At 44.2% G+C, this 20,078-nt stretch overlaps 1 protein-coding gene across 7 annotated transcripts in view; it reads right to left on the minus strand.

The window, feature by feature from the left end:
• The window catches only part of Cpvl (carboxypeptidase, vitellogenic-like), a 110,516-nt gene that overhangs the window by 48,014 nt on the left and 42,424 nt on the right, over window positions 1-20,078 (minus strand). For all 7 annotated transcript variants that reach the window (XM_087659023.1, XM_087659027.1, XM_087659022.1 and 4 more), the window contains 4 exons: window positions 13,060-13,182; window positions 12,595-12,726; window positions 7,908-8,006; window positions 6,221-6,394 (listed from right to left, as the gene is read on the minus strand). In XM_087659023.1, the coding sequence (XP_087515149.1) occupies window positions 6,221-6,394; window positions 7,908-8,006; window positions 12,595-12,726; window positions 13,060-13,182 (528 nt within the window). The remainder of the gene's footprint in view (window positions 1-6,220; window positions 6,395-7,907; window positions 8,007-12,594; window positions 12,727-13,059; window positions 13,183-20,078) is intronic.

Below are 20,078 nucleotides of genomic sequence, written 5' to 3' on the forward strand. Positions count from 1 at the left end.
ACTCATCTGAATAAAAGCAAAAACAGGAGAAAGCCACATGAGCATCAGCATTCCCCTCTGTTTTCTGATGCATGCAGATGTGAGCATTCCCCTCTGTTTTCTGATGCATGCAGATGTGAGCAAGGTCCAGCTATTATGGGGACAAGCCACTTCTGACACCAGGCTGTTCTTGACATGATGGACACACAATGAGCCTAAAGAAGACACCCTTCCTCAAGGAACTTACTTTTTGTCAGTTATGTGGTCACAGAGAAAAGGAGACCTACAAATTGCATGGAGGTAAGTTTGGCTAGGAAAAATTCCAAGAGACGAATGTCCCTCTAGGTTTTAGGTTGTTTCCGCTGGTTGGGTGGAGACTACCAACATGGGGACAGAGAGGATGCTTTATACCTCCCAGACCTGGTGTTGGGCCCAAGGTGAGTAACTACACTTTGTTTGGACCCAACAGCATGGTCCCAAGCTGCAGACCTGTATCCCTAGAATGCTGAATCCTCAGGATTCAGGCTTCCGGTTTTTGGTGTTGTCTTTGCTCTAGATCTGCATGTGTTATGACAGCACTTTTAGTGTCCCTGGGAGTTTGCAGTCTTCCGAGTGCTTGAATTAAAGGTGTGCCCACTCTGCCCTTCTCCCTTTCCTTTCTTAGGGCTGAATTTTCCAAGAATGTTTTGATTTCTTTCTCTTTAAAAATCTTATTAAAAGTGTCTTGCAACGCAGATCGACTGGCAACCAATTCCTTCCCTTTCTGTTGTGTAAGAACGCCTTGCATATCAGATATCTCCTCTGTTTATTTGTTGTGCGTGTATCCTGTCTGATGTACTCTGAGTGGTTTACATACAGCATTGATTTGCATAAATTTCCTGTCATTAACTGTTTACAATGTTGCTTCTGTCGCTTTTTAAACGTTCTCCCTGTGGTAATTACATTGCATGAAAATCACTCTTTTCTCTCTCTTGTCCCTTAGAAGCTGTGCTACGGGGCAGAAGCTGTTTTGTTCTGTTGCGTGTGTTGGTTTTTGCAGTTTCTAGTGCCATATCTATAACTTAGTGATTCTATTCTTCCTCGAAGGATCCGGTCCACTGATGAACCTGCCAAAATCATTATGTCTGTTACAGCCTCCTGATCACAAACTGCTTTTACTCTTATAATTTCCACATCTCCACATCTAGTATCTACCTGTTTGCACATTTTGTTTTCGAGGAAAGTGCTAATCAAGTATCTTTTTTTTATTTATTTTAAAATTCCTCATCTTGTATGTTGCCATTCTTTTTGTGTCTTGTTCTGGGTCTAAGGAGTATTCAGTGTCTTCAAACCATACTTGCAAGGTTTTGTTGAAAGGTTGGCACTGTGCACTTGGGAGTGAGATGAGAGTAAGAACTACAAGAAACAGGTCAAGATAAGCAGCTGAAAGACTTGAAATGGAAGCACTTTGTGGTCTCTATCCCATGGGAGCCTGTGCTTACAGATTGCAAACTTCACAGAACTATGGGCCCCTGCCATGCACTGGTGGAACAACATGCCTAGAGGGGGCTGCAGATGAATAAAGAGAGCTCCAGACTTAGGATGGTTCAGTTTAGTCTTTTTCAACTTTCTGATGGTGGTAGAACTCTTCGTTCATATTTGGAGTTTGATCTTTTCCCAGGTCTGTCTCTGTAGGGACAGCAAGCTACAGCATGTATCATCCATGCAGATCATGAGGCGACAGCCACCTACAGTGTGCTGCAGGACTGGCGGTTTGGATTATTGCATTTTGTGGTTTCAGATGCATTGAAAAATAAAGTGCACGACTAGTTAACATCTAGCTAGAGGAGTACCATGTAAGGTGGCTTCCCAGCTGAAGACTAATGAGAGTAGATTGAGAATGTTGAAGGTAGCCTGGACTTGATCACTAAAATCTGTTAGGTTGTATTAAATACATGTTCAACTAGCACTAACCTAGCATGTCTAACCTACCATGCTTTGGGGTGGGGGTGGGAAGTTGCATGCAAGCCCTCACCTTATGTAAAGTAGAAGTACCAGCAGGCTATGATCAAACTCCAGTAGGTTTGGTGTTGGGAAAGTTGTTGATCTCCTGGGCAGATCTTGTTAAGATCAAGGTACTTGGGCAAGGTTTACAATGTTTCCCTGGTCTTACCATCATAAATGCCAGGGAGATTCCTCCAATAGTCTCTGGAGAACCTAAATGAACAACTGCCCAGCTTGATTGGGTCCCCAGTGCTTTGACTAGCCTCCAGCCATGTGCCAATCACAGTCCCATTTCCTTCTGGGGTCCTGTTTCTATGGAGGTCCATGTCCTTCTGAGGTTGTGTTCCAGACAAGGAGAGAGGCTTCTCTTTATTTGCCTCCATTGTGGAGCACCTTGGCTTGCTCTGTGACCTCATTTAATTCACAATTTTGGGAAAAGTTTTCTCCCTGTAGGGATGGTATGGTGACTTCTAATCTCCACAAGTTCTAGACAAGAGAGTGGAAATCTGTGAGGCCTTTTCTGTTTTTGTAATTTGGGGGGTTTCAGGTATAAGCCTATGGGAGGGTGAGATGGAGGGAGAGGGAAGGGGGAGGGGGAAGGAGAGAGGAGGAGGATGGAGATAGAGAGAAAGAGAGAGAGAGAGAGAGAGAGAGAGAGAGAGAGAGAGAGAGAGAACCATGTGCATGAGCTTGATGTAGAGGTCAGTAAATAACTTCAGGAGTTAGCCCTTGACTTATATCTTTTTGAGATAGGGTCTCTTTCTTTCTTTTTTTTTTTTTTCCTTTTCTTTTTTTCGGAGCTGGGGACCGAATCCAGGGCCTTGCGCTTGCTAGGCAAGCGCTCTACCACTGAGCTAAATCCCCAATCCCGGGTCTCTTTCTTTGTTGTGAGCTATGTACTCTGGATCAGCTGATACACGAGCATCTGGGAATCCTCCTGTGTCTAAATGCCATCTTGCCATAAGAAGACAGGGACTGCATAAGAGTGGTTTCAGGAGGTGTGCATTCAGGTTCTTCAACCTCCCCGTGGGTAAGAGGTCTTTACGCCCTGAACCGTCTCCAGCCACCTCGCATCACTGCTTCACTTTCTGAATAGTGGGTTCTTGGATACTTTGGGTAAAATTCTTGGTACTAGGTTACGGTTATGTACATTTCTATCCACCAGGGACTGTTTTCAAATGTAATCTCTCTTAAACTCACAGAAGCTGGCCTTTTTCTCTCCCATTGTATAATGAGGAAACTGAATTCATGAAGAGTTGAATAATCACCCAAGCTACAAGCTCAAGTTCACTGTTTTCCCTGCCCCTTGAGTGTGAGCTCTAGGCCACCATGGTCTTCTATTACGCAGCCTTTAAAGATCCTGACAAGATTCTGACCTGATTTAATCTTGAAGAAATTTAGGTCATCTACCAAGTTATTCTAACTGTGCATGCCTCAGTTTACCACTCTACTACTATCCAAAACCTCAGCGTCTGCATCTCCCATGAGCCTTCGCAATAACACAGTTGTGCTTGATGGTCAGCAACAAACACACAGGAACACCACCACAGACACCACTCCTGGAGGCCTTCCTCATTCTATCCGAGCTACTGCCAATTGGCGCTCGTGGAGAGAGGACTGGGGAAAGAGTCCTATGCTCTTATGAATATAAACAGGCTTGCTACTTTCTATGACAAATTAGAGCTGAGTCTTGCATAAATAAAACCTTAAGGACAGTAATGTCTTAAGCCAATCTATGTTGTTCTGATTCTGTTAGATACACATTGAGGTTCACCATCAACAGTGGACAAAGCCAAAAGTAACCACTGCCAGGAGGGTTCCACCAGCTGTCTCTCCATGAATGCCTGGTCTGTTCCACAGCGTCCCTGTTCAGTCAGCATTCAGACTGACTGCACAGTTTGTTCTTTCTTTATTGCAGCATGAATTATCGGCAACATTAAACAATTCCCTTTTGCTGGAGATTGATTCAAAATGGAAACATACAGAGAATAATCCTATTTCACTGGAGTTTACGTTTATAGGTGCCAAGGTCTGAGCATTTCTGTCTTTCCCCCAAAATACATATGTTGGTACCCAATCCCCAATCTGGAGACTTGGAAAGTAATTGCATCATGAAGGTGGAGCTCTCGAGTAGAACTATAAAGCATGAGTCATGACCTTTGGGAGGGTTGAAGGACCATTTCACAGGGGTCCCATATCAGATATCCTATGCATCAGATATCTACATTCCAATTCATAACAGTAGCAAATTTACAGTTATAAAGTAGTGATGAAAATAATTTTATGGTTGGGGCCACCACAAAATGAGGAACTATATTAAAGTGTCCCAGTATTAGAAAGGTTGAGAACCACTATAAAGGAATTCTAGCTCCTTCTGCCAAGGAGGACCCTGCATAAGGGCAATAGGACGCTAACTCCCACTCCCACCACATAATTCCCCCTAGGCAGCAGTGTTTGGTGCTGTGAGCAGTAAGCTTTTGCAGAATGGAGATTACCCACTTGAGTATTTTGTCATTGCATCCAGGAAGACTGAGACAGCTGATTTGGGTAATCAAGGCAGCAAATGAAGACGCTGGGATAACCAAATGCTCTCTAGTCAGTGTCTTTCCCTTTAGCATCCAGTGATCAGCTTGAAGTGATGGGTCAACATTGAGGACATTATATTACCAGGAATGCTGGATGTTCCACCGTAGCCTCAAATGCTTTTCCAGGGTGTGTGTGTGTGTGTGTGTGTGTGTGTGTGTGTGTGTGTGTGCGCGCGCGCGCACATCCCAGGGCCCAAATCAAGAAACACTTTGAATTATGTTATGACATCTAACTTTTTATGTCTTAAAACACAAGTGCTAAGTATTTTTTGGTTTAGTAAATTGGGGATGACAAATACCTAGCTCATTATGACAGGTTTCCTTAGTATATCTTTGACATAGTTAAGGTTAGTTTTATTTATTCACTGGGCATGGATATGCTCATGTGCTTTGGGTCTGCACCTACATAGGTATCAAATACCCAGGACAGGAGCAGTATGTCCTAAGGATCACCAAAGGAGAATGCACTGAGAGAGGAGGATGGGCTTAAAACAGACAAGTACCGCATCTCAGCAGAGCCAAAAGCGAGGATGGTTGAAATGCTGGCCTGATGTAGTGAGGTTCCTCCTTCCCTAGAATGTAGGGTCTCTGTATGTTCTGCAGGGGAATAGACTTTACACAGGCGTTAAACCCTGTGTACTAGGACCAGAAAAAGGCAAGCCTTCCAGGTGGGAATATTCTAAAACACAAGCTGGTAAGTATGTGTTTGTTCAGAAGCTTCCTACACCAGAGTGCATACTGTACACTGAAAATCCACCGGAGCATTCCTACCACACACATCATAAGGAGTATGTGTTCTTCATGTTGGAAAGAAACAGTAGGGCTTATGTGTCTACAGAAGCAGTATGTGGGCAACTTGCAAACAGTGGAAATTGAATAAATACCTTGAAGACTAGACTTTCTTGTCTAATTCATACAAGGTGCCTTACAGCACTGGGTGTTGGGCTTTTGTGCATTTTGGGTACCACTCTTGCCTCAGTAGGCAATCCTTCATCACTTCTGCACTCACACTCCAGGGCTGCCCCACCCACAGGCCATCCCTAGGATCAGAGACAGGTGAAGAGAGTGGTACTAGGAATGAAGAGATACACAGGAGATCTTATGCCAGATCACCTGCTCTGAGTATTCTTCCTGATACTGGCGACCCAGGGATAGCTCACTGTGATGGCCAACTAGTTGGAAGATGTCAATCCTAAGCATAGTGCCTGCCTTGCTCTGTTCAGAATGGAGTCATTTCTCACTCCAATACAACAGCCCAGTGGGACTGGGCTTGTGGCTGATCTGAGCAGGATAATCCCTGATCAAAGCCAACAAGAACAATTCCTAAGCAGATACAGTCTTAGATTAACTATGATGAAGCTGCCGTTCACATGTTCACATCATAGAGTAAGCAACAAGCACAATCGATTGTCATGCAAGGCTAGACATCTTCTTGGCTTTATTTTCTTTAACTAGGTAAGTATAAGAGCTTTACTCAGGGAATTTCATTTTTAGAAACCATTAAAACAACAAGTTGGAGAAATAAAATAAAGATGGCCATTCCTAGGTTATAAATAGGATAGATGGTGTTTTTGATAGGAGGAAGTAAAATAAGAAATAAAAGAAATTCCCCTCTGATCACAGTAGCCCAGGAGTTTGGGGTGGAGCCCTCCCTTCCCCAGGCCCCTGCTCACCTTGTAGTAATTCATGATCTCAGCTAGCCAGGGTTTCACTGACTTCACTGTGTCCTCTCGTAGGTACTTCTCAACCTCAGCACCATCACTGAAGTTCCGGTTTCCCACATGGATGGCTTGTCTCACTTGTGGGAGTGACAAGAATTTCGAAAAGTAACTTTGGTCCTCGGGTTCCTGGCAGAAGGTACATTATAAGGTATCATGGAGGAAGATGTTAGGCTTGGCCTACTGGAAAAGCTGAGACTCCCTCACAACACACAGCACAGTAAACAGGATAAGACTAAACTGTTAACTTTTCCTCATGCTTGACATGCTAATGGGGAGTCCCAGGTCAGGTAAGAGGGACCCTTTCATGGTCCAAACACAGAGAATCACCTTCCTTTGCAGTCAATATCCAATTTGCCCGAGAATGGATTTTCTTTCTCAGACACTAATCTTTTGCAGTCCTGCCTTCTAATTAGCCAGCTCATTGGAGAGAGTGTTGGAGAAAGGAAAGAGGTAAGATTATATAAGGTAATCACTCCATGACCTTGACTCCAAAGAAGAAGGTTAAATGGCTTTTAAGGAACGAGGGGTGGCACCATGGTTCAAAGCCATTGTCTCTACTTGTCCCTTTCTGCTGTTCATTAATATCTGTCTCACCCCCACAAATCAACTGTTTATAATTTAGGTGGAAATTATATCACATGTCAAAAACTGATACCTACTAAAAGACATAAAACAAGTTACCCACAGCCGTTATTAACAAACAAAAACGCCCCTTAAAAGTATCTGTAATAGTCATTAAATTTTTAAAAAAAGGAATAAGTATCCATCTCTTAAAAGTCCTCCGTTTAGGATTTATGTTCAATAAGTCTATGCATCATCCGTATTTTTATTTGGGCTGTGAATACATTACTTTCTACAGAAAAACATTATAATCACAAATTTTGTTTCTGCATTTCCTGCCATGTTTTGTTATTGGTAGAATATAAATCCAAAACCACAGTGCTGGGAATCCCACCAAAACTGACTTCATCTTTTACTTACAAAGAGCTCATAAATAAGTCAATTTAAAAGCTGAATGTATTGTGCTGGTCAGTAGACAAAGAGTGCACACATCCAAACTGCCAAGCTGGCTTGCTCTGTCTCTTATTCACTTAATTCTGCACAAAAGATGTCAACTCTGGCCTACTTTTATGAAAGAAACTACTTGAATACTTTAAAAAGTATTCCAGAGGGCTTGAAGTGAGCACTGCCCTGAAGGCTGCAAACACCTCAAGTTAAATGGAAGACAAGGCAAATATTTTCAGGGAGGTTGGGTAGTGCTATTACCTAAGCCATCTTAAGTGCAGAACAAAGAATGTGGGTGTTTTCAAGAGACTCAGAGACTGAAGCTTAGACCCAGAACCCAAGGCTGCAATCCTAGCCTGGATCCTTCACAAAACTGACCCCAGGGACAAGGTCCAGTAGGGATACCGGGTCAATCAGATATCGTGCTAAACTATCTAGAATATCACGTAATATGGATGGCAACCTAAGAAGCCTAATGGGAAACAACCCCCAAAGGTCAGGAGATGAAATTACCCAACACATGTTGGGCACGGTCCTCTAGTTTTAAATGAGCTATATTTTTTCAATTGGGGCGATGTGGTTTTGCCAAAATTTTAGGCACACATTACTACGTTCTTTAAATTGTGGCCATTACCGTGCACTGTAAAATGTTGTAGTAATTGGTGCATCCTGTCACATTCTGGAAGAAAGATGGACCAGCTGTTAAATCTCCATCCAGCAGTTCATCCAGGACCTAGGTCAGAGAAGGAGAAAGAGGAGGACAGTGTCAGGGAGTGGTCACTTACACGGCCACCATTGTATCATACAGTCAAGACATTTTTCCTTCTTTTTTTAGGATATCTGTGTCTATATGTGTGTTCTTATGTGTGCATACATTCATTCACATGCATGATATACATATGCATGTGTGTGAACATGTATGCACATGTGCACACATATGGAGGCCAAAGACAATCTATCATTCCTCAACCACTGTCCATTGCTTTATTTGAGACAGGTTTTCTCGTCCACCCAGGACTCGCCAAGTATGGTAGATTGTGCTCCTTGGCACAAGTCCACACCACCACGCCCAAGCTCTTGCTTTTACTTGCGTAGTGAGGCTCCAATTCAGGTCTTTAGGATTGTGTGACAAACACTCCACCAATCAAGCTACTTCTCCCGCCCTTCTATTTTAAAATCTTTTTCATTCTACTTTCTAAACATTCATAGCAGGCAAATGCCATCCCTCCTAGAACGTATATTCTAGAGAAACAATTAAGCATGGTGAAGCAGATTATGTCGAGTGTTAGAGCGGTATTGCATTAGGGAACAGTAAGGAAAACAGGAGAGGGAGGTGTTATGGGTGTTCAGGCCTACGTGTAGGGTACACTGAGAAAAGAAGTTTCACTTAAGAATGGCATTCAAATTATGACCCATTGGCTGGAAGAAAGTTAAGAATATAGACGACCAGGGAAAGAATATTGCAGCCAGAAGATAATAAAACTAGATGCATCAACTTGGGGGATTGTCTGGTGAGAGGGGTTGCTTTCACATGGCCCCTGGTCACACCCGCAGTATGAGCAGAGAGGGCGAGGGTTGTGTGCTGAGATTCAAGGAGCTGGTTGAGTTCAAGGTCTTGGAGCCATTGGAGGGCATCCATGACTCCAGGTTCAGTTACCAGAAGGGAGGAGTGGTCACCAAGGCCATTTGTTTTTCTCCAGCTACAGGCTGCTGTACAAGGGCCACCATGAAGGTAGCAAAGAAGCAGCACCAGCCATGGCTGCAGCTTAGCCAAAGATGTTGAAGGGAGTATTTGTGGAGCTTTGCGGCTTGACTGTGTGAGCCTGGGTTTAGGTTGGATAATCGGAGAAATGAAGTCACGGGGCTTAGGGCTCATGAGGAGATGGTGGCTCAGTGAGCTGCACAGTGGGCTGGAGGGATCGGGCATAGAAACTGAAGAAAGGTGTTCCAGCTCCAGATTGTGGGTGATGGATGGTTCTGGAAATACTTTGTTTGCTTGTTTATTTATTTGGTTGCTTTTGTTTGTTTGTTCTTAGTTTAGTTTTGTTTTTATAACCGAAATAAGCAACTCAAGGGGAGAACAAGATTGCAGGGGGAAAAACAGAGCTAAAGGACAGAGGACCATCCCCACGGTCACCAGGAGTTTTGATGGGGGTGATGGAGAATGTGGAGACCCACTGTAGACAACTGCCCTAAACAGTGCTTGGTGATGCTCTCTGAGGCTATGAAATGCAAAGCTCAAGACTTTGGGGTGAAGAAGAAGGTGCCCTGGAAGCGGGCCTGAGTTAAGGCTAGAAGATGGAGAAAGGAGGAAGTTGAGAGTGGGGAGCAGTAGTGTTTTCTTTCTGCTCCTGCTGCTGCTGCTGATATATTTTAAGTGGGCCCTCTGAAAGGATTGTACAACATGAATTTCACACATTCTTAGAAACCATCGATCAAGAATGAGTTTAGTTTATTAGAAGATAAAACACCATCATCCTCATGTTCTGTGAGGACACTAAGATTCTCAGAAGTGCAGTAACTTGGCCAGGGTACCCACACTGATAAGAGCTCTACCTCCTCCATGCCCTCAGCCTGTGCTCTCAACCACACGCCTGCTGCTGTACTGCCTGCCAACGGCAGTGCATCCTCTCCTCAGTACCGCTGCTTGTGCAGGGTCCCTGTCTAGAGATGTGGGGTCTGGATGAGGATCGAGAAGGTTAAGGAACCATCCAAAGTCTGCTAGGCATGCTGGGAATCTACTCTCGGCTGCATCTAGAGAAATGTCCACACTCCATCTTCAACCACAGAGATACCTGCTTATTTAATAAGCGTATAGGTTCATCACCCTGAGCAGGCGTCTTTCATTAATTTGCCCACTCGATGCTAGAAGTTGTACTGAATGCACACATCACTGGTGAGTCAATTGGCTGGGGTGAGGGTGGTGGGTTGGTATTTGGCACGCAAGTGTAAGGGCCCACATTCAATCCTCAGTACCTGTGTAAAACCCCTGGGGTCGTGCTACTTACCAGTAATGTCAGAGATTTGGAGATGGGACTAGGTAAATCGTTGGGTTTTCTGATCAGCTTCTGTACCATTATCTAGGAAAGCCCCAGGCAATATGAGAGATCCTGTCTCACAAAGAGAAGTGGAGGGAACATCTGGGGGGGAGGTCTGACTTCAAACTCTGGCCTCCCATATGCATGCTTAAACACACATCTGTGATAGCGTGTGTGCACAGGCACACATGTGCACAGACCTCACACACATACATACTCTCAATTTTAATTAAAAAAAAAAAACAAACCAACAGTTGTTTTCACCAAGAAACAAAACGACTTGCTGTGTAACACATAGTAGGACTAAATTATTTTGAAATCTACTTCATAATCAAAGCTCGTTTCACAGAGAATGCTCTGTGAGTCAGAGTGTGATTGGAAGAGATCAGCCGTTTACCCTTGGAGAATTGTGGGAGATCTGATGGCTTGCTCTGGCCTCTAGGGCACTAGGAATGCAAGTGGTGCACACCATGCACATGCAGGCAGACACTCATACACTTAAGATAAAACAAATACAATTTTAAAACAAAAGGGTGAGAACATCAAACAGGCTGTTGGACTTGAGATTTTGACATCTATGTCCTCTTGAATTTCAGGATGTCTTAGCATCTTTAGTTAACCTACTAGGCGCTGCTTTGTCCATTTCCTTTGACAACTCAGAGGCTTCAATCCGTCACTCAAGATCTTGGACCAGTGATTGGAGAGACATCCCATACCTTCAAGGACTGGTACGGGAAGTGTTTTAATTTTAATTTTCTACTGAACTTGGTTTGGGATAGACTCCCGTGCCATAGTCTCACGGACTCTAACCATAGAAAGCGCCATACTTTTCAATAGTTTTCCCAGTCTCTGAGTGCTGTGGCTGTCATAGCGCATGCCTCAGACACCGTTTTGCTTCCTTCCTTCTTCAAGCCTCTCAGCTGGTCTTGCTTCAGACACTGCTTGAAAATCTCTGTGTGCTTCTTCAAAACCATAGTGAACGTTTCTCTCTTGCAAACTAATCTCGCACAACATGAAAGTTGTCAATTCTCAAGCTTCCCTCTTTTCCCCCTCTTTTCCCACAGCAGGTAGCCTAAAGCCTACAACTTTTCTAGAAGATACTATTATTGCCAGTGAAAGCTGGATCTTACATGCTCCCGAGACAATCCCGCTTCCTTCGTGTTTACAGCTGCACAAGGCATCCGGACTCCACATTTTGCAGCCGCATCTGGTGCCCTGACCCAGAAAGGAGAGTCTGTGCATCCTGTCTAGGGCTGGGACCTTCCTTTCTTTCTCAATCCATCTGCACAGCTTGCTGCTATCAGACTTCAATGCAAACCACGTCACCTCCTCAAGGGATCTCAGTAGCATCCTGGTACCCTGCTTGTAAAATGAGCATCACTTTAAATTGCTTCTTTTCTCCCCAAGTCTATATGTCTCTTGTTTCGATCACAATTGGCATGTCTGATGTCCCTGAAGGTCCATTAAGATCAGGCCTTGCTGTAAACAGTCACAATGGCTTTAGGCACATTAGGCACATGAAGTGCATGTCTAAGAGCAAGCAGATTGAGGTCCCCATCCCTTGCTCTATTTACCCGGGCGTCAGACAGGATGGTTCAATAGATGCATAGCAAAAGTTCTGAGGGAAGATCGTTTGCTTTGCCTTTGCACTGGCTAAAACATACGTTACACCGTAAATAACCAAAATCCAAAGAAAAACAAGTAGGTAAAGTCTCAAATCACATCATCACTCTCATGCTCAGGTGTTAGGTTAACTGTGTAATAATATTCTCCCACACTGCGTCTCTTAGAAGCTGTCTCCCATTACACTACATGTTGTAGACTTTGATCCTGACTCTTGGAGGCCTATGCCTTAGGTTACACACCAGGTCGTCTCTACGGTTGAACTACCGCTTGTGGACATAACCCTTCTAAATGTGTCCAAGCATCTGCTGAAGAAGCTCAGGCATCCACTTCCCAGGTTACCTTGCTCCTAATTTCCATATGTATGCTACAGAATGCCTTCGGGCCCCACACAGTGTTTAAAGAAATCAGGACGACTAATGAGAGCCACAGTCAGATAAGCGTGCCAGAAAGATCTGGGGTTAAAAGTACAGCAGAAGTGAACTCAGAGAAATGCAGGTTGTGCTTTTCTGCGTGTTCACTCATTCTACCTCCTGATCACAGACAGAGGAGAGGATAGATGCCATCCCAAAAGCTGGAGCACCAGGGTGTGCCTCCTGACCCCTCCTCTCCTCAGATGGTTCTAGTTGCTCAAGGGAATCCTGGGGTCCCAGCACTCACTTCAAAGGCCTTCATCCACTCCTGCTCTTTGATGTATTTTATGCACTTTCGACACTGCTTCCGGAAGTGCCTTCGCTGCTGTTCATCCAACAAGCCAACTTCATACAGGAATGTCGCGTACCCTCCTATAATCTGGTGACAGAAGGGATACGTGAGTGCCACGGAGAGAAGGTTGGGCACCCATTGCTTCGAGAAGAAACATTTGACGTATTAATTTTTGCTGGGATTAGTCAAGTCAGGCAATTAGAATCACAGACATATGTAACAGAAAAGTCACATATACGCACAATCTCGAATTGGTTGTAAGTTGACCCACTGAAAGGTTTAGCTAAGAATTAGATTTGAGTGAAGTGAACCTTATTTTTTTAATCAGTTAGGCCTCTAGGGCAAGAGGGGTGTTCACTCAATTCAAAGGAATTAGTCTCTGTAAGGGACGGATTAAGAGAGAAAAGACAGGACGCCAACCGTTTCAGGATCAGTGTATGCATCTCCAAGGGCAATTCCTTTCAGGCGGATCTTGAACCTTCGCACGGGGTTGAGGGAGTGGATATAGTATGCTATGGCCGGAACATATTTCCCTGCATAAGACTGAGAAGGACAGATGTTGAGATGGCAGTCCCAAATCGATCCCACACACAACTGCACTCGTTAACAAGTACTGCCCACTTCTTCAGCTCACCTTGAAAGTTCTACAGTAACAAAACGCTCTGACCTATTATGCTGTTCTCAAACCATATGGCCCAAGTGATGTGGAAGCACGCAAATACCATGCTATATGCGATCGTTCTAATGGTCCTTTCGAACCAAAATGACCTGGACCACGCTGGCCAGGTGTCTCTTCCCAGGAACTTCTATTCCAAGCTCTGTGGGTCCCTCCCCCCATCGGCTGTCACACACCTCACACACCTGCTGTCTCAGGATGTGGAGCAGCTGGAGAGCAGGGCCCAGGTAGCAGTGAGTAAGGCAGGGATGAACCACCCAGGAGTCGGTTTTGGAGGACAGCTCCTTAATTGACATAGCGGGGCCAGATTATACAGCTCAAGTTAGTGAGGAGGGGAGAAAAAAAGGACAAGGAGGGAGGTGCTCCAGCTGGGGAGGGCCCTTCTAAGCTGCACTAGCCAGATTAGCAGACTGCCAGTGGCAGGATTTCTGAGAAGCCAGTTCTCCAAAGGCAGGAAACAGAAGCCTAACTGGCTTTATTACCACAGGGCCTTTGTCTCTATGGAGTTGAGTAGGCCTAAGCAGGATTTGGGTAGGGAGCAGCCACACTCCTGCCGTGCTCTCTGAGAGATGTCTGGGATATGGGCAACACACTCTACTGACCCTTATCTGGCTTGGGAACCCACAAAGTTCTACTAAAGGAAAGAAAAAAATCTAAAATCTAAACCTAAGACTTAAGAATCTGCATGATGATGCAAAATTTGAAATCAGCATATACTAAAGGAATAGAAGAAGGTGCAAACAAAATAATATTTATTAGTCACAAATTTTCATTGAACTTATCCATGTTTTCATTGATCTTTTCTGGCACGGGATCCTTTTCTAGGGCAAAATATTTGTGAACCAATTCTCCTCTAACAGACATAATACTTCCACTTCCCAACGATGTCAGAAAGTGCTCTTAGTGACGCAATTACACAGATTGATTTGTTTTTATCATGTAGGACTATTTTTAAGAGTCAAGTCTCTCTTTCTACAACATGGGTCTCAGAGATGAAACAGGTCCTTGGACTTAGCTGGAAGCACTTTCCTGCCGAGCTCTCTCTCTGGTCTGCTCAGTAATATTTGAAAACCCAATTTTGCTAATCCCACCAGAAGCTTCCTTCTTGGCTTGTCCAGTTTAATCCAACTATAAACTCCATGTGTTCAGAACGAGTTCTTGATCCCAATGCTTCTGTGACATCCCTTGCCACTCAAGTTAATCCTGCTCTGGATGCACAGATCAGAAATCTTGGTGTTTCTTTCTCTTGTACCCCTCAAAGTTTGTCATGGAAGCTCAGTCCTATTTCTTCTGTCATCTGAGGTACAGTGTCTTCTTCAATGTCTGCTTCCTTGCCTTACTGCAGCCTGGGTTACTGTAGTGGCTTCCACACTGGTCTTCTCTAGCCCTTATCCACTCTATTGTTTCAGACAGTGGTACAGCTAAAACCAGACCAGACCATGCCACCCCTCTGCTTAAATCTTTCAGTGACTCTGCCCTGGATGAAAGCAGAGGCTTTATTAGAGACAGAAAGGCTAATGTGACCCACTCCTTTCAGCAGCCTCATTCCCTGCCACCTTCTCCCTCATCCTTCTCAGGCCCCACTGGGTACCGGAATGTTCCCTGCATGCACTGGGGCTCTTGTGCTCATTTCTCTTTCCTCCTGGAATGCTTCCTCCCAAGTATCTGAATGGTTCATTGTCTCAAGGTCCTTAAGTGAGGCTACCTGAGCAGTGTCCTTTTTGGCTTCTTAACAGAATTTTTTAATGTTCCTATTTTCTTGTTTTATAGCTTTTAATTTCCCTCTTAATCCTTAATCTTCTTCAAAACCTCATACCTACTCATCATTTTACGTCATTGTGCTTCCTCCCATCCTAGAAGATGCCTGAACACAGGTGCAAGCATCTACTTTGCTTATTTTTGTTCATTGTGCCCAGTGTTCTTAGCACTCAACACATAGCTGTGAAATGAACCAGTCCATGTGCATCCGATAAAGGGCAGTGCACGGGCACTCACAATAGACCAGGGGCTTTATACAGGCATCTGTGAGTCCACTCCTGGGACATTCCCAGGGCTCTTCATAGACGTGGAGCATCTACCTGCTCCTGTAACTTGATCTATACCATAGTCACCCTCGCAGGTTGCTTCAAGCTAGGACACAGGACTTGGAGAGGTTAAATGGTAAGAGTTGGAATCCCACATGGTCTGACCTAATCCAAAAGTCCAAAGTCCTTTCGTGCTGATAAAAGCAGGGTAATTCACTAACTTATTTGGGACCTTGTTTGCACGGCCTTCTTGTGCAATAGCAGTTTCTTAGGTAAAGCAGTGAATCAAAACACTTCCGGCAGTTATACTCAGGCATCTGGTTTTGTTTCCTTATGTTTATATGCAGATGGGTTTACATGTCGGAAGTTTAGTTTGGTGCATAACTGTGCAGTGTGCTCTTGGTGGAAATAGTGAAGATTTATTTGATAAATTTCCGTAGGAAAATACATTTTACTGAGTAATCACTTAACTGGGAAATATGTCACCCAGCCTTCAGTCAGACGGCTTTTGAGACAAGCCGTCTGCCAAGATCATCGTGCTAGATACTTAGGGAGACACAAAAGTGAATTAAACACAAAAGGGCCCTTTGGAAGATTACAGTTACTTCTAAAGACAGATTATAGAAACTGTGTCTCCAACCCACCAGAGCAAATAGACAATTCATGAATTATATTCCCATGGTGTGCACAATGACCAGTGTAAACAGGCTCTCACAAGCACATGAGATACATGAATGACTGATCTCACATTACCTCTAATTATTTTTCCTTTATGGAAATTGATACAAGTGCTAAAAATGTATACACTTGGCAATAGTATCTCTTGGGTTGTATTCTCCATACATTTGGTAGATAAAATTTACTCTTTCTGAGATGGAAGGCCATGTCTTTTACACGGTTATGCTGTCAGTGGAGGTAAATTTAGCCTAAAATATGCGGTGTATGGAGCCTTTCTGGCAGTCATTGTACATGGCTTATAACTAGGTAAGAAATGAAAGGGACAGTATATTTATAATACCCATTCAAGATTTTTGAGCTTCATCCATGAACCAAACTATTTCACGTACCCTAAATATGAGTCCGGTTTACAAGAAACCTCATCTTCCTGTATTTCACACCAACAGGAGATGCTGTCTGTGAATACTAATGGCGTACCTAGCTGGAGTCCCCTCCCCAGGCTTGACTGCTTCTGCAGCTCTCATTTCTCCTAGCAAATCATATTTCAGTCAGTGGCCATAGAATGTCCTGTGGCTCTCGGTCCCATGCCAAGACCTGCTTTCATCTGTCCCATACTCGCTAGGCAGACCACTCAGGACAAACAGAACAATGAGATGGGTAGTCCTATAATTGCTTCGAAAACCGCCATGTTCTTCAGTATTCTACCCACACCCGCTCTCCTGGAGCTGGGGGTGTTTATCTCGTCCTTCGTCCCCAATGACTATCACACACTTCCTTGCTTTGTGTCAGTGTGACAAATCCTTCATTGTCTTGTTCATTAATCATTCCAGCCTGAGTGATTCGGGCTGCCACACGGTAGACAATTACAGGATTATTTTGTGGGGAATCAACACATTACAGTGAGATTTCTAGTATTTTTACGTTCCTCGTTGGGATGTTATTTCTTTGTGCAAAAGCAGACTTCTCATCCTGGAGTCATTCATTTCACAGTTTAACAATTCACCGCTGTGACACACACTTGGGCAGACAACAGGTTAACAAATAAAGTATATTCTATTTCACCTCCCCTGACTTATGTATGTATATATATTAATAGAGCAAAACTTCATATCTGAGGGGCAGAGAGTGTAGTTTCTGCCTTTAGGTTAGAAATATGCTACGGTTGTTTGTGCTATTCCTTTGGACCTGAAGACGAGAACACCCACCCTTTGGTTCTGAATTATGTCCTTAATGGCGACAGGGGTGACCACAACCAGAACTCCAGTCCAGAGTCTTCTCTGACCTCCCAGTGGCACTCCCCAGTGTGGGTGGACCGACAAAGCCCCAGATCCAATAATAAAAGCTCAGAGCAGCATCAAAGCCATTGTGATAGGGAAGAGGAAAGGTGCTACCAGGAACAGACTTGTTATGTTAGCAGTTGGCAGTGACCTTCGAACAAGGAACTCAGCCAGATAACCATATATGTCTCACCCCAAAACTCGAGGAACGTTAGTAATCAACACATCTGGATCCCAGGCTCGCCTTTTAGCCTTTGCTGAGATTTAAAGGAGCTGTGAGCTGCCAATTCTAGCGCTGCTTGTGCTTAGGACACTTTCCCCTTGGTGACCGTAATCACACCCACCTCCAGCAAGACGGACAGGGACATCAGTCTGTGTGTGTTTGTATTTGCTTTATTTACTGGAGCTCAAAGTAGCAATAAAGCTCTAATTCGTCTTTATCAGAAGCGTGGCAGAGTTCAGCTCTCAGTTTTTTATTTTGCCCAGGAGAGAAGGGTCTTAACATCACAGCCTCGCACAATTTTGATTCTTGGCCTGCAGTCCCTGTGAGTATTGGTGCTGGGAACGGTTTCATGAAAATCATGTCAAGGGCTGCTGTGCTTGTGAAAACAGTCTGCAGACGGTATGGTGCTCACCTAATTATCCATATGTGTAAATGTACGATGAGATTCAATGTAATTATGTATTCGTCCCTTCTTCCCTTGTCCTTTCTCCCTTCTCCCATGTTTCAACTGCATTCACTGCTGATTTACCTTTTTCCTGTTTCTCGGGTATTGAGAAGGAGGAAAGACTTTTAGGCCTAAAACAAGCTTCATTCAGCTCCTTCAAAGTGGGGATGAGGCAGATAATAACAGTGTGCTGGAAAACAACGCTTCTTTACACAAATGTGTGGCCATCTGCAGTTTATAGTGTGTTTAAGTCACATTTACCTGTGTTTCTGAAGTATAGCTTTTTTAAAAATGCAGTTATATTCACTTGCTGCCTTGCTTCTCGGTATAAATTTTGTGGTAAAACTTTTCATAGCTTTATCAATGACGATAATAATGGCTTTTCAGAGACAGCAGCCCTGGACAGGGTTTCTTCACTCACAGTTGGACGTAGTCCTCAGCTCTGCCTGGTAGAAAAGGCCAGGGGATTTGCCACCTCAGTGGTGGTATGTTGAGCCCCCTCAAGGTCATGCTGAGCACCCTGCCCTGTTCAGGGCATCACCCCATTTCCATAGTCACATGGGGCAAGATGCCTCTTTGAAGAATTCATGGCTGGACTGAGGGAACTCTCTCTCTCCAGAGGGAGCAAAGTTGGCTACCTAGAAATGTGCCACATGTAATGGGGCACAGGTCTCTCCAAACACAGGCTTTGGAGCAGTCACACTCACTCACGGGGACAGATCAAAGGGGACAGGAAAGCACTGAAAACACACAGAGAGTCACAAAGGTGGCAAAGACCAATGGAAGAGCGAGTCAAGATGAGGCCAATGCAATCCTGACTTCCTCTCGCCTTGGGGTAGATGGGAATCTCACTTCAGCTCGGCGCCACTGTTTTCTCTGCAGAGGGAGGTGTGACTTCAAATGGTCAGGTTGGAGAACGAGCAAGCTGTGCGAGCACCTCCACGTTTTGTGGTTATCTCAACTTCCTAGACATTTCTAGACCGTGCGTCATCTGACCGAGACTGCACTGCGGCGATGAAAAGGGAAGCTTTTTACAAGAGCATGGTATTGTCAACCATCTCTTCCTCTTGACTGGGAGCTTAGATAGAAAACAGCAGAATCTGCAAGCAGAGACGTGGGGCAGGAACATTTTGATCTGCAGCCAACTTGCAGTCACACCAAGCCATGCAAAGGTATGCGCTGACCTCTACGTGATAGGTAATTTCACTTTTAATACCGAGGGTGTGTCTTTAAAAAATATATCACCCACCGCTCTCTGGTGCAGGGACACAAGATGCATCTCCTCCCCATCTTATTCTGACCTCAGAGCCAAACTGGAAAATCCCAGCTTGCTGCCAACAGCAGATGAATAAACTCCTTTGTTTAAAATGGAGACTCCAGTTCATTTGACTTGGAAATAATGAGTATGCGCAAAGGAGACCACGACACAAGCTGAGGCCTTGGAGCTCTGTGGCTAGGATTTAGAAGGTTGAAGCTGCATAAGTGATTTACCTTCGACTTGCTGCCCCCACCCTGGATATCTCTAACGGGGTCCCAGTGTTGTGTCTAGACCGTACTCTCCGATCCGGCAGGACGGTTCACTTTAGACAAAGCTTACGACTTCTGTCTGTGCACTCACATTCTTCCCCGTGCAACTTGAGAATCAGTAAATATGAACTGATTTGATTTGGATATAATCTTTGAAAGCCAGAGGCCCAACTTGTAAACATTTCCATATGCCCTTCTTCAGCTCTTTGGGTTGCAGCTTAAACCTTTATTTTTTTATATAATATTAAACTCATTAAACAGTCACAAATCCGTTTTCAATTCTAAAAGAAAATATTGGCAAGTGCAGATGGATATAATTGAAAATAGACGTTTGTCATAGACTGAAGAGTTAAACCAGCTTGAACGCTATCTCATAAAATTCAGCAAGTTCCATGGCCGGGAAGTAATTGCATTCCAGGGACCTCCAGTCCTTATAGCACTTGAAACTTCCATTTGCTCTATAAAACTTTATGATCAAAGCTAAGTCTTTGTGATTAAAACTAGGTCTTGGCCAGAAAGACAGACATCCGAAGAACTAGGGTGCCTCCTCTCATTTGTATAGAGGTGTAACCCTAGAGAGCCGCAGGAA

This window comes from Rattus norvegicus, chromosome 4 (assembly GCF_021556685.1).
Source record: "Rattus norvegicus strain SHRSP/BbbUtx chromosome 4, alternate assembly SHRSP_T2T, whole genome shotgun sequence".
Taxonomy (NCBI): domain Eukaryota; kingdom Metazoa; phylum Chordata; class Mammalia; order Rodentia; family Muridae; genus Rattus; species Rattus norvegicus.